This window comes from Excalfactoria chinensis, chromosome 14 (genome assembly GCF_039878825.1).
Source record: "Excalfactoria chinensis isolate bCotChi1 chromosome 14, bCotChi1.hap2, whole genome shotgun sequence".
NCBI lineage: Eukaryota > Metazoa > Chordata > Aves > Galliformes > Phasianidae > Excalfactoria > Excalfactoria chinensis.
This window is the reverse complement of record NC_092838.1, coordinates 13373555-13393189: the sequence shown is the minus strand read 5'-3', so window position 1 is coordinate 13393189 and position 19635 is coordinate 13373555. Positions and strand designations below refer to the sequence as shown.

General features: G+C 35.8%; 1 protein-coding gene across 2 annotated transcripts in view; it reads left to right on the top strand.

Moving 5' to 3' along the window:
- SNX29 (sorting nexin 29) overlaps positions 1 to 19635 on the top strand; it is an 87005-nt gene that overhangs the window by 45352 nt on the left and 22018 nt on the right. For both annotated transcript variants that reach the window (XM_072348819.1, XM_072348820.1), the window contains exons 17-19: positions 244 to 299; positions 1530 to 1611; positions 10064 to 10204. In XM_072348819.1, coding sequence (XP_072204920.1) covers positions 244 to 299; positions 1530 to 1611; positions 10064 to 10204 — 279 coding nt within the window. The remainder of the gene's footprint in view (positions 1 to 243; positions 300 to 1529; positions 1612 to 10063; positions 10205 to 19635) is intronic.

Genomic DNA, 19635 nt, shown 5'->3' with positions numbered 1-19635 from the left:
AAAAAAAAAATCAAAATGCTTTCCTTTTACAAAGCCAGATTTGTGCATTCACAAAGGAATTATGACATGAAGACCTTGCATTGCAATATGTTGCACTGTGGAACGATTGCTTTTTTTTTATTGTTTCTAAATAGTAGTTTTTATTGGCATTTTACAACTTTAGTGTTGAATTTTTAATTTTCTTATAATATTATACATAAAAAGCATAATAATCAGCATGTGATTTCTGCTATGTAAATATAGGTCCCTGGAGATTTGAGTCAAACGTCTGAAGATCAGAGTCTGTCAGACTTCGAAATGTAAGTTTCTAATATGCATGTTTTGTGCATTTATGGGAAAGAAGAATAAGCAAGTAAATAGATTTATTTCCTTTACAATGAAATACTGAATTCTCAGATGTGGTGTTTTGTTTAAAAAAAAAAAAAAAAAAGCATGGAGAGTTGTACTGTCATGCCTTAGTAGAGTGTTTAACAAAGCTGAATGCAAGGAGTTTAGATTCATGAACATTCTTGAAAGGTTCATCCAGCAACTTAGAACTTAGTATTCTACAATAGCACTAAAAAGTTACTGTTTTCTGTTGGTTTTGTTTTGTTCGATGTTAGTGTGATGTTCCTTCTTGTTTTCTCATTGCAGTGCATACAAATAGCACTGCAAAAACCAAACAAAACATTAGGTCATCACAGTTCAAAGTGGTGTGATTTGGACTGTCTTTGTATTGTAGAAACCTGGAAGGGAGTGGATGGAAGTGGCTTCTTTGTAACTGTCCAATCCTCTTCTGTTTGTTTGTTTTTTGTTTTTGTTTTATTTTTAATGAATTCATATCTTTGCTGTTGAGTGTTATGGACCAAAATTTTGAACTTGTTAATATCAAATGTTGTCAAATACGCCATTAAAAAAACAAAAACAAAAACATTCGCTTCAGTATCTCTTTCCCAGTTATGTTAATTTTGAGATACTGCCTTTCTTTCATCTAGGATGGTATTTTTTTATGTGGTGTGGTGTTATCTGGTGTGATGCTGATTTTGGTTTTAGGAGGAAAAACAGCAGTGATAATACACCAATATTTATAGTTTCTGCTAAGCAGTGTTACATGGAGCAAAAGGTCCAACAGGCTGTGAGTAAATGGAATTTGGACAGCTGACTTGAACTGTTCAAAAGGATTATTCTGTACCATATAATATCATATGGAAGGAGTTTTGAAGAGGGGGAGAATTTCAGCTTGCTCTGTTACATTGCTTTCTGGACTAGTTGGGCATTGGTCAGAGGAGGTAGCGAGCAATTGCTTGTGCGTCACTTCTTGTTTATATTCATATATATGTATATATTAAAAAACAGTCATACCTATTGTCCTTTTCCTTTTATTTTTTTCCTACCTTAGTAAATAGTTTTATCTCAACCCATGAGTGAACAAATGACTGTGTGGTGCTGAGCCACCTGAAGGCTTAAACTACAACAGGAAATTTGCAATTTTAATGCATATGCATGTTTCTCTATTCTTCCTGTTTTAACTGTTTCTCTTATCTACTCAGATCAAATCGAGCTCTTATTAATGTTTGGATTCCCTCAGTCTTTCTGCGTGGAAAAGCTGCTAATGCATTCCATGTTTATCAAGTAAGTAATACTTCTTAATGTGAATGCTATAGTAAAATTTCTGACTAAATGGATCTCAGTGTAATTTTATTAGAGGTAGTCCAAATGATTATTTTAGAAAATCTTGGCTTATATTTTACACAATATAAATATCTTTAATGATATTCTGCTTCATTAAAACATAGGGCATGTTTGTACTATTTTGCTTAGATGTTTGAAAAAATTTGTTTTTACTGGTAACTTATGAAATGTAGAAAGTCATTCCAAAAGTAATGCCTCCTCTTTATTTTGGTGGAAACTGTTATAGATCCAGAGAACACAATAACACTATTTGATAGAGAAAGTTTTCAACTGCAGAATACTGTTTTTCAACGTAGTCATCAACATTAGCTGTGCATTTTTGGCTGGTGATAAACATGAGTCTATGTGCTGGTCTTATCAAAATCTGTTGCTATCTCCCCTGCTGGTAGGTACCTCCCACTGCCTCATTGTGCTAACATCCACTGCTTGATCTCCATAAATGTTCTAACATCGTCAATTAATATCAGTGCAAGCTACTTTTCCCTCATGAAGGAATTCAAGTTCCACACTTTTGCTTCATAGGCATTTCCATATCAGATGACACTTTGTCAGACTACCTCTCTGCTGCCATCTCTTGCATGGCAACAAAATGTAATGGGATATTGGCAGGAAGATTCAGCCTCTACTGCCATGCTACCAACATCTTCATCTGATATTGTGAAACAATATAATAAAATAAGAAACATTACTTTTGGAGCAGCCACTCTAGTTAGGTTTTTTGACTGAATTTGACTGTACCTGATTATAAAAAGAAATCATGAAAGCCTGAGAACATGTGAAATTCATGTGTAATTGTAGATATTTGCAATGAGATTTTTTTTTAATTGGAAAAAATATTGAAATAAATCAGACTTCACCAATGTGAAAGAGTTTCAGGGCTTTATCCAAAGCCTTGTGGAGTTTAGATAATATGTTCCATTGCTATGAAGTGGCTTTGAATAGATTTCATCAGTTGCTTGTCATTAATGAAGATTCTTAGAGTGATTCTCTAGAGTGGGTCTCTAACAAGAGGAAAAGTAAAGCCGAATATCATAGCAAGATTCTAAAATACTTGAAATTGTACGTTGTCATAAAGAAAATTTTGAGAATTTTCTTATTTCTGAAGCATATGCTTATGATATTGGATATGGAAAAGAAATGTACAAATCATTCTTCTGAATGTTCTTTTTGTCTGTTGACGATGCAAAGATACCAGAGAGATAACATGAAAAGGTTGAAGCACTTGTCTAAAACAGACATTAAATGTCTTTTGTCAGTTATTTGTGCTTAGTTACATGCCACAGAGCTCCTTTGAGCAGCTATCTACTTAATCTACTTCGTCTTTAGGTGTTTAAAAAAGTGAGAAAGAACTACTTATAGAAATTTTTTTAAACTTTGCCCTTAGTACCTTTTAAGATCTTTCCTTACAAAGGAATGGTATTTCTACTAGGTTTTGATCTCTGTATGACTAAGATCATTATGTATTAGGCAAATAGCTGTTTTCATACACTAGAGGGCTGATTTTTTTTTTTTTTTTCTAAAAACCAAAAATAGGCCTACATTCTATTTTTGTGTGCCTGTGTGTGTAAAATATATATAGCTGTGCATATAAACAAAAATAAATGTATATCTCACTGTGATAAAATAATTGGAGTTGAAGTGATTGCTATATCTAGGATAAAGATCACAGAATTACGGAATCGTAGAATTATCAAGGTTGGAAGAGACCTAAAAGATCATCCAGTCCAACCATCACCAATACTTCTCAGCTAAATCATATCCCCCAACACAACATCCAAATGTTTCTTGAACACCCCCATGGTCGGTGACTCCACCACCTCCCTTGGCAGTGCATTCCAGGGCCTGACTACCCTTTCCGAGAAGTAATACTTCCTGATGTCCAGCCTGAGTCTCCCCTGGTGCAGCTTGAAACCATTCCCTCTAGTTCTATCACTGTCTACAAGAGAGAAGAGGCCAACCCCTAGCTCACTACAACCTCCCTTCAGGAAGTTATAGAGAGCAATAAGGTCTCCCCTGAGCCTCCTCTTCTCCAGGCTGAACAATCCCAGCTCCCTCAACCACTCCTCATAAGCCCTGTGCTCCAGACCCCTCACCAGCTTCGTAGCCCTCCTCTGAACATGTTCCAGGGCCTCAATGTCTTTCTTGCAGTGAGGGGCCCAAAACTAAACACAGTACTTGAGGTGCGGCCTCACCAGTGCTGAGTACAGGGGGACAATTACCTCCCTGTTCCTGCTAGTAACACTGTCTTTGATGCAAGCTAGGAAGCAGTTGGCCTTCTTGGCTACCCGGGCACACTGTCGGCTCATGTTCAGCCGAGGATCAGTCAATACCCTCAGGTCCATTTCCTCCACACAGTCCTCCAGCCACTCCGCCCCAAGCCTATAGCGTTGCCTGGAGTTGTTGTGGCCGAAGTGCAGGACTTGGCATTTGGTCTTGTTGAACCTCATCCCATTGGCTTCAGCCCAGCTCTCCAACCTGTCCATATCCCTCTGTAGGGCCTCACTACCCCCAGGCAGATCCACACTCCCAGCCAATTTGGTGTCATCTGCGAACTTACTGAGGGTGCACTCAATGCCCTCATCCAGGTCATCAATAAAGATATTGAAGAGGACAGGCCCCAGCACCGACCCCTGGGGAACACCACTCGTGACCAGTCACCAGCTGGATTTAACTCCATTCACCACCACTCTCTGAGCCCGGCCCTCCAGCCAGCTCCTTACCCAGCTGAGAGTGTACCCATCCTAGTCACGGGCTGCCAGCTTCTGCAGGAGAATACCATGGGAGACAGTGTCAAAGGCTTTGCTGAAGTCTAGGTAGACCACATCAACACCCTTTCCCTCAACCAGCAGATGAGTCACTAGATCATAGAAGGAGATCAGGGTGGTCAATCAGAACCTGCCCTTCATGAACCCATGCTGGCTAGGCCCGATCCCCCAGCCATCCTGCACATGCTGCATGATCTCCTCCAAGACCATCTGTTCCATAATGTTTCCTGGAACCGAGGTGAGGCTAACAGGCCTGTAGTTCCCCAGATCCTCCTTACAACCTTTCTTGTAAATGGGAGTCATGTTGGCAAGCCTCCAGTCTTCTGGGACCTCACCAGTCAACAAGGAGCGCTGATAGATGATGATATAAAGTCATGTGCAGGCTGAATATATATTCAGTATTTCATAGATATCAGGAAAGCATTAATTTATAGAAATTCAGAATAGCTTCAAAAACAGCACTATGAATTCATCTGCCAAAACATGTGCTACTCATTACAGAGATTTTGATTCAGTGTTGAAATAGTGGAAGAATATATTTACCAAGCTATTCAGTATGGAATGAACAGATGAGGACTGGAAGTGACAAATAGGTTAAATGGCTGAGCTCATTTCTGAGTCCTTTTATTTATAATACAGTTTATTTTTGCTGTTATATCATTTGTTTCTGCAATGGCAGAAAATAAAAATGCAATTAGAATTTTTTGTATCAGCTGCATGGGAAATCTGTTTGTAGTTCATTATTCTTAGTAGCAGTATTGAAGTGTGTTGATATTATTGAGATCTTTTCCAATATATTTTGGAGTTCAGATTTTTCTGAGTTCTTGAGGAAACTTGGACATAACTGTTAATCATGAGAGAAAGTTGTCAAATAGAGAAAGCTGAAATGTGCCAATTGGAACAGGTGAAGTTTGAGACTTATTAAAAATAAGTGTGAATTTCAGTTATGTTAAATGCTTATGACTGTACTTAAAGCTAATGGGAACAATGCTTATTCTGCTTAAAAATTAGATCATATATGTAAAGCACTTAAGTGGAATGTTAGAATCATAGAATCATAAATTTCTTAGAGTTGGAAGGAGCCTTTAAAGGTCATCTAGTCCAACTCCCCTGCATTGAACAGGGACACCAAAGCTAGATCAGGCTACCCAGGGCCTGATCCAGCCTTGCCTTTAAAGTCTCCAGGGATGGGGCATCAACCACAACAGTGTGGGCAACTTGTTCCAGTGCCCCACCACTCTCACTGTAAAAGACTCTTCCCTTATATCTAACCTAAATCTATCATCTTTAAGCTTGAAACTATTTCCCGTCATCACAGATCTTGCTGATGAGTCTGTCCCCTTCTTTCCTATAGCTCCTCTTTAGATACTGACAGGCCTACTGACTTTAGATATCAATCTGGTCACCTTACAGCCTTCTTTTCTCCAGGATCTGAGGTGTTGCTGCCAATCATCACCAAAAGGCATGGGCCTCAACCACTGTGTTCCCAAATGAAATTCATCTAAATATATTTGAAACATGAATTGATTTCTTCTGCTTTTTCTCTCATTACAAAGCTAAAGAGGTTGTCTTCATCTTCCCTCCTCTACTGTGCTGTCGTCAACCTCTTCTGGTTAGAAATTACATATCTCTGGAGGATTCTTTCAGTTGGTGTAGAGAAGAAGCTAATGTTGGATTTGGTATTTCAGATCTATTACTGATGCACCTGTGATGTAACCACCAATTAACCTGACTTATCCCGGAACCTCAACCATCCGGGGGAGAGAGACACAAACATGGATGCCATGATGTCTTCTCTCAATTTATTGCTGCGTCACACTCCTTATATACCATCCTAAATCCCACACAGACGCATATACCTGCTACGCAAAACCCGATGCACGTGAGAGAACCTGTACACACACCTACCTAAACCCCCTGCCCACTAACTCTTCACCTACAGGCCTAACTCAGCTATTCTAGAGCACACCATCTACTCAGAACTAGTGTATGCACTCATAAATCCTCACAAAGACAGCTTAGTACCCCAGCATCCCTCAGAACTGTCCCTTTTAACTCACCAATATATGTTTCTAGCAGAAAATTAACTACCAAATACTTACCATGTGGATTGGAAGTAACCAGAAGAGGGTGGTGGATATGTCAAATAATGTGGAAAAGTATGAACTGATCAGTACAGTATCTGTCATCTCTCAACCTGGAGTTAAGAATTATTCTTCTTAGGAATATACTAAGGAAAAGTAGCTCTGGGTAGCTGTGTCTCATCAAAATCACATGCCAATTTTGCATTTGTACTTCTTAAACCGGTGTGTGCGTATGTATATATAAATATATATATTTGTTTTTAATTTAATTGCAGAATTTAAAAGCTTTTTTTTGAAGGGCATTTCACGGCCTTTCCTTTTGTTCTGTTATTAATTCAGTATGTTTCAGTTCTCACATTCAAAATTTACTTCCTATCCTTAAAAACAGAATGAACAACAACAACAAAAAAAAAAAGCAGAAATCATGAATGTAGATGGAAAAATTGCCAGCTCCAGAACAACTGTTAATAAAAGTTTCAAGCATCAGATTGTCTCTTTAATTTCTGTTAAGCTGTCAATTTCTGTTAATCTTTTCTAGATAATCTCAGAAATAAAGCTATGCAGGCTTAAGAGCAAGCAGTATTTTGTAATGGATCTTTTTTGATCTGGAAATTTTAAGCAGGCCTCTGTATTTGTAGAGTTGCATCACACTCCTGTACCAGTAATTAACTGGCAGCATTTAGTGGTTATAAATCTTAAGAATTTCAAGACAAGATCTAGAAACAACTATGTTTTGTGCACACACTAAGTTCAAGGGTACAGTTGTGAGAAGCAGAATAAGAAGCACTCACATCTTAGCACCATCTAGAATTTTCTTTGAAATTAACAAAAGCCATATACTTGTATTGGTAAGCTGTGGATGTTGAAGCTATTAGGTGTATCATTTTAGTGGAAAAGTGAGATAGAATTGGTTGTGCACTTAATTTAATGATGTTCCCTTCAACATTTTTTTCCATTTATTTTCTGAAATATCACCAGCTCACAGTAATAGGTTAACATTCAGTTAATGGCAATAAGTAAATAGTAAATGCAATTAATAATAATAATAATGTGGAAGCCTTTGCATTTGTGGCATAGGGCTTTTAAACTTAAATAGGCGTTTAGGGATTTATTTCTTCTTGCTCTGTGATTAGTCATCTAAAGATGGAGATTCCTGCTGAGAAGAGGTAGCTATATGTGTTGTGGAGTTCAATTTTGTCATTCTCTAGAGTAATGCAAGGAAATGTACCTGTTGGATGGAGAAAGACAGACTTCACATTTTTTGGATCAGCTTCTAAGTAAACTTGGGGAAGATATCAGTCTATTTGGTAATTGGTGGCACAGGGTAAAGGAGAGAATCGAAGAGGTGGAGATCCAGTAAGATCCAATATTTTGGCACATGAATGAAGTAAAATTTGGAAGAAGAAAGGGTTTAGATCAGGATTTAATGCTTCTGGAATAAAGTGAACTTTCACAGGAAGGACAACTTTAAATGTGGGAGTCAGTTATTAGCACTTAATGGTCACAGGAGAATTTATAAACTGAATAGTGAAGGCTTATATATACAGAGAATAGATATTTGTGGTGGAAATAGGAACTGAAATAAGGTAAAATTCTTTAAATTAGTAATTAGAGCACAGTAGCAATCTTTCATATCATGAAAGGCACAGAGAGGTTTTTATCTGTTTCTATATATAAATTAGAGCATCTGTTGAAACTACTAGGTTGAACTTACAAAAATTCTGGCAGTGGTTTTCTCCCCAGTGCAATTGGAATTTGAGATTTCTTACCTCAGTGTTTTCTGAACTGTGTAAATGATGTGATGAGTTTGCCTTATAGGAACTGACCAGCTGAAAAAACTTGGAGTCTGTAGTGTAGGATTAACCAAGCATGAGTTGCTGCTGCAATGCTACAATACAAAGGTCTAATGCACACCTAAAATGGAAATAACAAGTGTGTTTAGTAAACCTTTCCCTCTACTATAAACTCATTCTAATTTATTCAGAAGCACAGCCTCCTTGTACTTGCTGTGCTTTGTTTTGCTTTGGACTTGTATCTTGAATATTGCCTTGGCATGTATTAGTGCTGTCAAATCAGTCTTGTAATTAGTTTTGCACCTGAGCAGAGGGGTGAGTTCAATGAACAGTTCATATCCTTATTATGTTTCAATAATTCATGGGGATTATTTATTCCTTCTTTGGTTGGAAAGGTGTTTTCTGGTGACTGATGTTCATGATCTGTACAGTTTGATGTCCATTTGTCATGGAATGCAAGTCACAGTTGAACCAGTGATGAAGGACCTGGTGGGAAGGCAGGTCCAGCCCAGGAGAGCTCAGGTGCATGCAATGCAATGTGCCTGAGTGACTGGAAGGGTGGAGCCAGGATCCACCCCTTCCAAGACCTCATTTAATGGTTTTCAGTGAAGGTGAGGGGATCTCTCTGGAGATCCCTGCCTGCCTGAGGCCTTCTGAAGATAAGCAGCTTCTTTCTCTCATTTGTGTCTACTGCTGTTGTGTTTGTGAGACTCTTTGCTTGCTGAAGCTTGGGATCTTGCCACTCTGCTGTCATTGTCACACTTTCCATCACATTCTACCATTGTTTTGGTGGATCTTTTTTGATAGCCAGATGTTGGTCAGTCAGCCTGTTATTAGAAAATAATTTCTTGTAGTCACAGGGATAATGACAGAATTAAAAAATATGGGTTTGCATTTATATTTTACCTCTAGGGTGTAATTGTAATCATTAGTTGTAGTTTTGTTTAGTGGCTTTAAAGCAAGATAGCGATTGCAATATTATTTTGTTGTATTTTTCAACTGTGGGATATTGTTATTTGGTATGTATATAATTTGCTTCCATGTGAAGTGTACAGCAAATGGAATTTGTCATGCATTTTGTTTCTGTTATTACCAGTGGCAGAAACTTAAGATAACTGAACTGATTTTGTGATTCTTAAAAAAATTCCACTATTTATGTGGCTACTTGCAAATCTTCCTTATTTGCAGAGTAGTAAACGTTTTAAGTTGTACATATTAAGATGTAAAGATAAACGTGTCTAATCAGGTAAGGCTGTTGTGATATTGCTTATCAATCACCTAAGATTGTTATCAATAAACATTCTTCTAATGTTTAAGTTCCTCTGCAACTCAACAGACTTCCTGTTTAATATTGACTGATTCATATCTTTCCTCATATTTCTTCTCATGTACTTTAAATGGTCTTTCTGAGGGGGGTTGACAGCACCTGAATGCTCCTGCTCAAGCAGGGAGAAGTTGTTTGGTGGAAATGAAGCCTAAATGTGGAGGAGGAGAGCAGTGTCTGAAACTAGGAGTCTTTGTGATGCAGTGGGAATGCAGTTTGTGATTTGCTCTTCCAGGCAGATGTGACTGCTGACCTTCAGTGTATATGTGAGCCAGCATAGTGTTTTATAATGTTGGTGTAGCACTGCATCAAAGACAGAAATCTTAAGGAGAGAAGGAAATGGACTGAAGATTAAAATAGTTGAAAAATAGTCTAAGAATTAGGAAAAAAACATATATATATTTATTTCATGTCTATGTTTTGCAGGTTTATATAAGAATAAAGGATGATGAATGGAATGTTTATCGGAGATATGCAGAGTTCAGAAGCTTACATCATAAATTACAGAATAAATACCAGCAAGTGAGGACTTTTAACTTTCCACCAAAAAAAGCAATTGGAAATAAGGTAATTAAATAAATTCATAGTATCAGAAAGAGTTCAGGAAGTAACCTTTTCTTTGCACACATGAAAAAGAAGTTGTTATCGTTTTCCTTAAATTCCCATTGACTATGGTTCAGAGAATTTTGGAAAATTTTTAAAACTTTAAATTATTTTTATGGGCAGTCTAAGTATTAGGGATGTAATTTATTTATTTATTTATTTTAAGGGGGGAAAGATAATTTTATGATTCTTTAACTTCTTGATATGTATCAGTCAGGAGGCCAGGGTGTCAGTGCATGGCTATATGTTTTAATCCTAATTTGACAGCATTCTGTCATTAAACTGAAAAGAATAAAGAGTTTCTGAATTAGAAAAAGTAGACACAAATATTCTGGAGGCTTAATGTTACTTAAAATCCTGGCCTGTTTATCTATTTTAGCTACACTGAAATTAGACAGTAAAACTGTTCATCCCTTGAAGACCTATTAAATAAGAGTAGTTTTTTTCCGAAGTACATTGTTGAATTCTTGATCACCAAAACACTAAAATGTTTAACAGCTTTAGTAAAAGGCAAAAATCTTCAATGAAAGCTGATTTAATTTATCTTTACAGTGAATAGATAATCTGAAAACTAAAAATATTAGGCATTTAAATCATGCTTATAACTTGAAAGCTTCTATACTAAGCCACTGGATGCTTAAATCATCATTCATTTTTCACGTTAAGCAAATTTGTTTCATTTTGCATGAGATTTTCTCCTTTTACCTGTTTCTTTTTTTTCTTCTTTTTTTTTTTTTTTTTTTTTTTTTTGCCATCATATCACTGAATTCTTATATCAAATATCTGAGAAGAACCAACCATAATGAACTGTTCAGTCCTCAAAGGAAAGCTGAGATAATGATTGAAATACCATTAGATCTTCATTAGATATTTGGCTTACAACCATTTTAATACTTGCGCTGCTAAAATGCCAGAATCTTTCTAATGGTATCTGTTGCAACTTTTTCTATGGATTAAAAAATCACCATTGGTAACTCATTAAGTAATTTCATATGAATTTTCAAAAAGAAACAAGTGTTTTTTTTTTTTTTGTTTTTTTTTTTTTTTTTTGTTGTTGTTGTTGTTTTTTCTTTTCTTTTTTTTTTTTTTAAGAAAAGCTTGCAGATTCCATAGTGGTGTTCAGGGCTTGTCTGAATGTATCTGAGGATAGTAACTATGATCAAATGAATTGCCAAATGTACCATAAAAATGAGTAGCTGAGTTTGGCACATTTTATGAAATGAGTAGTAATGCATGTAAACTGAAATAGTAAGTGGTATATCGATATGCAGTTTACAAAAAAAAATGGTAGATTTCTGTACTTGGTGAAAAAGTAAGTCCAAAGAACACGTAGTTTGCTGGCTACTAGTCTAAGTTAATCAAAGGACTTATGAGAGTTGCTTTGCTTTTTCATGTATTAGAAGATAGTCTATTTTTCATTTCTAGTGGAGTTTTGTAATAGAAACAGTTTTACTTAATTCTCTTTTTTTTAAGTGACTGCATATTGGCCACTTCAATAAATAAGACTTCTTTTAAACTCTTTTGATAGTCTTTCATCCTAATTACTTTATATGCTAACTGAATTATAACTTCAGTTACTTAATTGATAAGTACAGAAGTAACAGTTGAGCAAGTCATTAGAGTTTTTGTGTTGGTTAGCTTTGAACTGAAATTCTTCCTTAATCATGTATAAACCTACAATCATTTTCTTTCATATTGGGTCTCAGAAAAATTTCCACAGGCAAATTTTTGTCCTAACAGTAGAAATTTCTGTACCATGTTGTAGTCGATACTGCATTTAAGAATAATGCAAATGTTTGTACACTAAGATGAAAGATATCAGTAACAGTTATCCAATAGATCCAGCAGAATTAGCAGCATTTGGAACATATTACACTCTAAGAAAATGCAGTGGCCTTGAGAGGGCACTTCTTTCCATGGAAAAGCAAGTTGAAGTAACTGGAATGTGTTAAGTTTTAGTGTAAAGTGAATTTATTCACTTTGGAATGTCTGTCAGTCTTGGAATTATGTAGAACTTCCAGTATAGGATGAGAGGTGTATGTAGGCTCTTGCACATTAAACTATTTGGTGATGAGCATTAGAAGAGAAGTTCTCACTACTTGCTCTTTTTCTACCCTACTTTAAAAAAATAAGTTTTCATGGGTATTGTTGCTTTTTTGATATGCTGCTAAATTTCAGTTGTTTTTTTTTTTTTTTTTTTTTTTTCCTCTCATGTTTGCTATACTATTTTTAACAGAATGCTATCTTCCTTTATCTAGATCAATCAATATGATCTTAAGTTAGTACCCAAAAAATGGTTTTATTGCCAAATTCTGGTAACAAGAGCATCTCTATGTAGTTTAGGTCAGTCTGTGACTTTTGTGTCCTTTACCAGTCCTCAGTATTATCAGGTGCCAAAAGAGCATATTGGTAAAATAGTCCTCCATGTGTAAATACATAGATATGGCTCTTTCATAAGTTTCAGAAAATAGTATTATGAGCTCTTGCAGCCATTCAGTCTGTACTTGAATGATATTATTCATTGCATAGCTTTAATATACTTGATTGTGTGCCCCCAGTGGCGCAGTGGTATAAGCTGCTGCCTGCGGCACCGGAGGGCCCGGGTTTGAATCCCCCCTGTGGTGCAGGGGGTAGAAGTGCCGCTTCGCTACACAGGGGGCTCGAAACCTGGGAGTTGGACTCGATGATCTCTAAGGTCCCTTCCAACTCGCACGATACTATGATACTATGATATGATATGACTTGGAACTGTGATCCTGGTGAATGTGATCAGTGGCATTGAAAGAGGCTTTTGCCATAATTGACACCTCCCTTGATACCTGCGTTAAGTCTGGTGTTTAGGCATATATCTTGGATCTAGGGAACCTCCAGGACCACAAGAGAACACTGTTCTACAGTGATCCTGAGTCATTACTGTGAAGTTGCAAAATATTAGAGCACTGATGAGAAAACTTGGCAGATGATAATAATGTAGAAAAGACTGGAGAACTATAAGTTTTAATTCTTATTTTTTTGCTTAATGCGGTAGAAAGAAGACCAGGTTCAAATGTAAAATTGCAGTTTTTGAGGGAAATTGAGAAAAGGAGAATTTTGGCTAATAGAGAACTTAAAGGAATGAGGAAATGAAGTATTTGTTAATAGTTGTCACCAAGTAGAAAGGAACCTGAAAATAATTAACAGTTGTAAAACAAGTAATCTAATATTCTTATTAATTGTTTATTAGTGTTTAAGGTATTTGTGCCTTTTAGTGGTTTGATTTACCTTAAGATAGAATAATTTATATTACAGTTTATTTCCATAATCTTTCAACAAATTAGGTATTTGAGATTAGAAAGTAGCTTTAACACTTGAGGAAGCGCAATTTTAAAGTGCAGAACACTGTCATTGCAATGTTAACAATTAGTCTATTGTGAACAGAGAAGATAAAGAATACTGCTTTGGTCAAATTACCATTTTAAGTTACAAAGTATGCATGTTTGCATTTCAGCTTGTTAAAGTTATCTTCATTGTCTCAATTTAATTTGCATGCTGCAAGTTAGAGTTAATGTTGCTTTGAATCAAATCAAACAGGTAGTTACTGAAGTGAGTAAATTGGTAGGAAATAATTAACAATAATGCATGTCAAGCTTGTATTTTCTTATTTATTCTGGTCTCCATACTGTGTATTTTCTACTAATGATTGTTCAGTGCTATTGCCAAGTGATTGGCAAAATCTTTATAAGTAGTGCTTGCAAGGATAAATATCTCCCTTCAGTTTATTCACATTTTGTGCATAAAGAAGAAATGGTTCGTCCTTTGCATGTGTAAGAAATATCACAGTGAAGTTATTCATGTTTCTGTACTTAGCTTTCCTAGACTGTAAATAATTTCAATTAAAACTTATGATTTTTTAACATCTTAGTTCTGTAAATTTATTGTCTTGATATGTGATTTGCAAGTATTTTTATTCAGCTATGTGTAACAAGACTCGTGATTCCTAACATTGATTTTGTTGTGTTAAGTCTCTGCATTTTAGTTATCCTTAGGCACTTTGGATCTTTGGATTTCCCTTTACTGTGGTTTTAAGTCTTTGCTGTAACTCCTGCTCAACTGTGAGGTTCTTAATCGCCAGTGGTCTTGTTCCAAGAGCATTTCTTGGTCTAGAGAATGCTGAGTTATGCAAGTTCATGAAGAGAAGCTTCATATGATTATAATGCTTCACTGCAAAAGGATCTCTGTATGCTTTATTATGGAAGAATTACTTAATGCAAGAAAATTGGGCTCAAATGAAAAAAAGTTAGTTTCTGATCTTTGTTAGTGCTGTGTTGGTGACTTATTTCTCGAATTCTTTCAAACTAATAATTAAGTAATAATACATTAGTACTTCTTGAACCTATTATTCCCTTGTTTTTAATATTGCAGTGTCCTTAAATCTCTGTTTCTACTTCTGTGTTGGGCAGATTACAGCACTTAAAGAATAGATTTTGGTAACTGAATAAACATGTAATTCTACCCTTGCTCATTTATTGTCCTAGTAGAGGGCATATGAAAATAGGAATGGTTCTTTTCTTCAGCTGAAGATGTGAATTTGGTGACTATTTAAGCATGTAGAAATTGGGCAGCTTTTTGCTTAGTGCTGACTTGGCTGCATGCTATCACAGAATCACAGTATGACCCAGGTTGGAAGGGACCTCAAGGATCATGAAGCTCCAACCCCCCTGCCTGGCAGGGCCACCAAACTTCCACATTTACTAGGTTAGGTTGCCCAGGGCCCCATCCAACCTGGCCTTGAACACCTCCAAGGACGGGGTATCCACAACCTATCCTTTGCCTTTCCTTGCTATCCTTTGCCTTCCTTCAAAACATTGGATGTCTCATATAAGAAGAGTGTAAGGCTTTTCTGAATTTGAGTGACTTTGCCATGACTCCTCAACTGCACAGAAAGAATAATACAGAAATCTAAGTAGGTTCTCTAAGAATGTGTTGAGAGCAACATCATTCATCATTGTTAGCATCTGAAGTCTGTGCTATTTTTCTCAATAGATTGTACACGAAACACTTGTTAAGTAAAGTAAATTTCAGTTACCTGTCAGTGACTGAGATAAATTATAATTTCTTTTGTGTATGTAATTAAAGTTTGTCAATATGTATGTATCTTAAAAATATCTACTTGTATATACTCAAAAATATCAATGTATATGTGCATATATGAGAATGTTAGTGGTAACATCTATTGTATAGGCTAAGTTAGATTGTGGAACGTATGTGGTAATTCTACAAACTCTGTTCACTGGGAAATTATTCCTGTTTGTTACTAGATATGTTGACTTTGCTTTGACAGTGCAGATGGATTCCTCTAACTTCTTTTCCCCTACTTGCGCTACTATTTTTTTTAATATTTATTTTTTAATCAATCAATGTTTGATCTGTTTAATTGACTGTGGAAATGCTGTCCCTGAGGGAAACATGTCTGAGTTAGGGACAAAGGTCTCTGAGCTAAAGTTCCTCTGTGAATATTCCAGTACTGGATCTTCTGCTTCCTCTTTTTTGCTAGTTTTGTACTGTCTGCGTGATATGAACTGCTCTTATCTGTGGATATGTAAGATATATAGTGTCTTGGTTCATAGTTAGGTCTTCAATCTTCTCTTGTGAACTTCTGGTAGAAATAGTTTCCTATGGGAAAGGAAGAGGTAGCTGCTTTTGGGCTGGGCTGAAGAAAGAAATGAGTTGATATGGTAGCTGTTTAAGAAGGAAATTTTTTTTTTTTTTTTTGCTGGAGAATGTATTTATTTACTTCTAACCTCACAGGAGTCTATATTCATCTAAAGTATACGTGGTACCTACAGTCTCTCATTGTCTTTTCAATGCCATTATCTTTCCTGTGGATGAGCCACATTTCTCCAGGAGTGAGGAGAGAAAAATGCAAAAAATTACTTATCTTGAATTTTATCCAAATGTTATGTTAAAAGTTTTCAGAGAGCTGTACTCTACATCATTTTCCATTAAGGTTACTGTCATACTTAATAGAGCTATTTACCTCATTGAGAAAACACATGTTTGCCACTAGTCAGTTGCATTTAGAACACAAAATGTAAATTTAAAATTCAACATTTCTTGTCCTATGCACACTGCATTGTGACCATAGAATATGTTTTGCTGTTGTGATCCAGAATGAGATACTGTTGAGTTTCAGGCAAGTGCTGACAGAAACAAGGAATAAGAGATTGGAGCTGCTCTTTTGTGTTTGAAACTTTCTATAGCTGTTTCAGATCAGGAAAAGGGTCTGTGAGCATACATTTTCCAAATTCACCACGAGTCTAGTAAATATTCTGGGCCATCACACTAATCAAAGCACTACCTGTAATACTGGACTGACATGAAAAATCATTTCTGATGGTCTAAACAAATTCACAAAGTATGTTGGTTGTATACTTGCAATTTTGTTTATTCCCTTAATAGTGGTACATAGACAATTAAAGAAATATAGAAAGCTTGAAAAGGAATAACTCAAGAAGAATGTCGTACAGGAAAGTCTTAGGGAAGGAAGCCACTTTAGGCTTGAGTGTTTTTGCATTCTGATTCAGCAAAGCATTTCAGGATATTCTAAGATTTAAGTACATTTCACTTCAGTTGAAATCAGAAATATTGGATATTTCTTCCTTTGTAGCCTATGGAATTTAGTAGACCACAGAACTATCTTTCATCAAATTAATTTGTCAAAGTCACGCTGTTATAGTGAGCTGTGACTTAGAAAAGAGGAGGGGGGTGGGGGGGTGGGGGGTGGGGGAAACCCGACAGAACTTCTAGATAATGCCTTAGGGCCAGTAGACCTAATAATACTTAGGAGTAAGCTTTGATGTCCCATGTCTTTGAATAGAATTTGTAGAAAGTTGTGGCTCTTTGGTGTTTCAGAATTAGAACACATTTATTAAAGGGAAGAAGCTTTGGAAATATAAATCCTTAATTAAAAGTGAATAATTTGATGTTGAGGATTGCTTTCATTAATGCTTACTTAATATGCTATTGAGTGATGTAATATATGTGCCTGAATTCTACATTGTACTTGATTTTCAAAGCGATTGGATCTTAATTTTCAGCCCTCTTAGTGAGCTCAATTAGTACACTGAGTTATTTTCATATACTCTCGTTTTTGTTGGTTTTCTAAAAACGATGAATAATATAAATTTGGCAGACATGCTTGTGCATTAGTTTGATTAGAAAGAAATGAAAGGGGTCTGTTTCTGTTGTGTTCAAACTGGGAAAGAATTCAAATTAATTTTACGCATTTATCCATATATGTTAATTCTTTAACAGTGTTAATGTGACATTCTGTAGGCATAAAAGGAACACTGCTCTTTGCGTTTATCATGTTATATTGTAAGTAGAAATCTCAGTTCACAAAAGCCATGGAGATTAAGTTAATACAGTCCAATCTACAAATAGGTAATGTAATTAAGGTAATATACTGACAGAAATAAAAATAATTTCATCTTTGCCATGAGTTTTCTTAAGCTTGCTGTGACTAGAAAATTTTTGTCACTATCATATGTGCATCAAGGCAGGCTACAGAGTATTTCAGGTTTTTAGTCTTCAGCAAGTTGAAATATGGTAACATATTTTGTGTGTAGGGCAGAAACAATTGTCATTGCTAGGATATAGGAAGAGATAAATGGCTGTACTGTGTCAGACCAATGGTCTGGTCCATCCAGCCAGTTTCACTGTCTGTGTCAATAGTGGATTCCTGGATCCACACAGATCCTATGGGTTGTTAACTATAATTGTCTACAATTGAACTTTTCTGTATACAGCATTTGGAAAAAGTTTGGGTTTTCTTCCAAACAAGATAGTGATATGACCAAACTTCTGGTCATATCACTATCTAAGAGAAGATAGATCAGTAGGAAACCACTTTTTATATTACAGAAATTTTGTAGCAAATACTTTATTGTATTCTTATAAAATAAATATAATCTTACTTGTTATATAGCTTTTTAGGGACTGCTAATAATAGAACTCGGTGTACCTTTTAATTTTTTCTTTGGAAGTGGAGAAAACTGAGCATTTCAGGTCATGTGAAATGAAGGATACCTTTTCTGAAAGAAAAATTTGGCTTCTCTCACTGTTCCTTATAAAATGTCTTTACATGAAGGCATTATTTAAAAAACAAAACAAAAAACAGCAATGAGAATCAATAGTAGGTCCTATTAGAGGATATCTAAATGAAATTTCTGTTAAAGGAATCTATTCTTTTTGAGTAGGAGATGCATTATGACTAATATTTTTTGTTAGTAATTGCTGCAACATATGCTAATGAAAAATGGGTCTCAGTTTCGTGGAATGTTTTGATAGAACCTCCTGAATAAAAGTAAAGAGTAAACTGACATACACTTAGATTAAGGAGAAAATAGAAATTAAATTTTACTGCTCCAACAGGTGAGCAAAGATATAAGCTGGGGAGTAATGCTGTAGGCTGCAGTTGATTCCTAACCAGTTGACAAATAGACATGTAGTGAGTATTTATGCTTTTTAATAATAAAATATTTAGGTGAGCCTGGATTTTGTTAGCGTAACATTACCAGTTGAATAGCAGTGGAACTAAGCATAGCACTGAAAAAAAAAAAAAATAGTTCTGGTTTTGTTCCTAAGCCTTTTCTTTTTTGTTGATATATTTTTTTCCAAATAAAACAATTTTTTTTTCAGTGTGCGTTTTGAGAAGGCTTATCCAACTTTTGGCTGGATGCTGCTGCTTACTTGAAAATGCTAAGTAGCTTATGATTAAGTTTCCAGGCTTACACCTGGAATAGGTAAGGAATTCTAGCTGTTTTTATGGGGCTTGTGGAATTCCCACTTTTAAGTATCTGTTAACATGCATGAGCTTGGAGAAGGTCTAATCAGCCTTATTATATATTCTAAGAAAGTGTGAGTAAAACCTTAGTATGGCCAGTTAGGTCTAATGCAGTGATATATGAACTACTCTCTTACTCAAAATAAAAGGTAAGAGTTCTTTCAAAAATTACCATTTGGGTGGGGGGAAAAAAACTGACATTTTTGTGAGGTGACAATAGAGCTTGCAGCTCTTCTAGTGACCAAGCAGCCATCTCCTTGCAGTGAAGCTGGGCTTTACTAAGCAGCTCTGTGCAGTGTAGCAGGAGTTGTCCCAAGTATCAAGCAATTAGAAATGCTAATGAAAGTGTTGCTGTCAAATTACTTATCTAAAAGGATTGCTTTCTTTCTGGGATCAGTAAAATGAAGCCACAGGTAGAGTTGGAAATGAGTCAGCTGTTTTGGTAAGAGAAATCCAGAGTAATGATTACAGTCATGTAGGAAACCTTTCTTTAATGAGAAATGGATTTCAAAAGTCACAGTTCTTTTATTTATTCTTTGTATCTTGAATTCTTGTTCCACTGAGTGAGAAA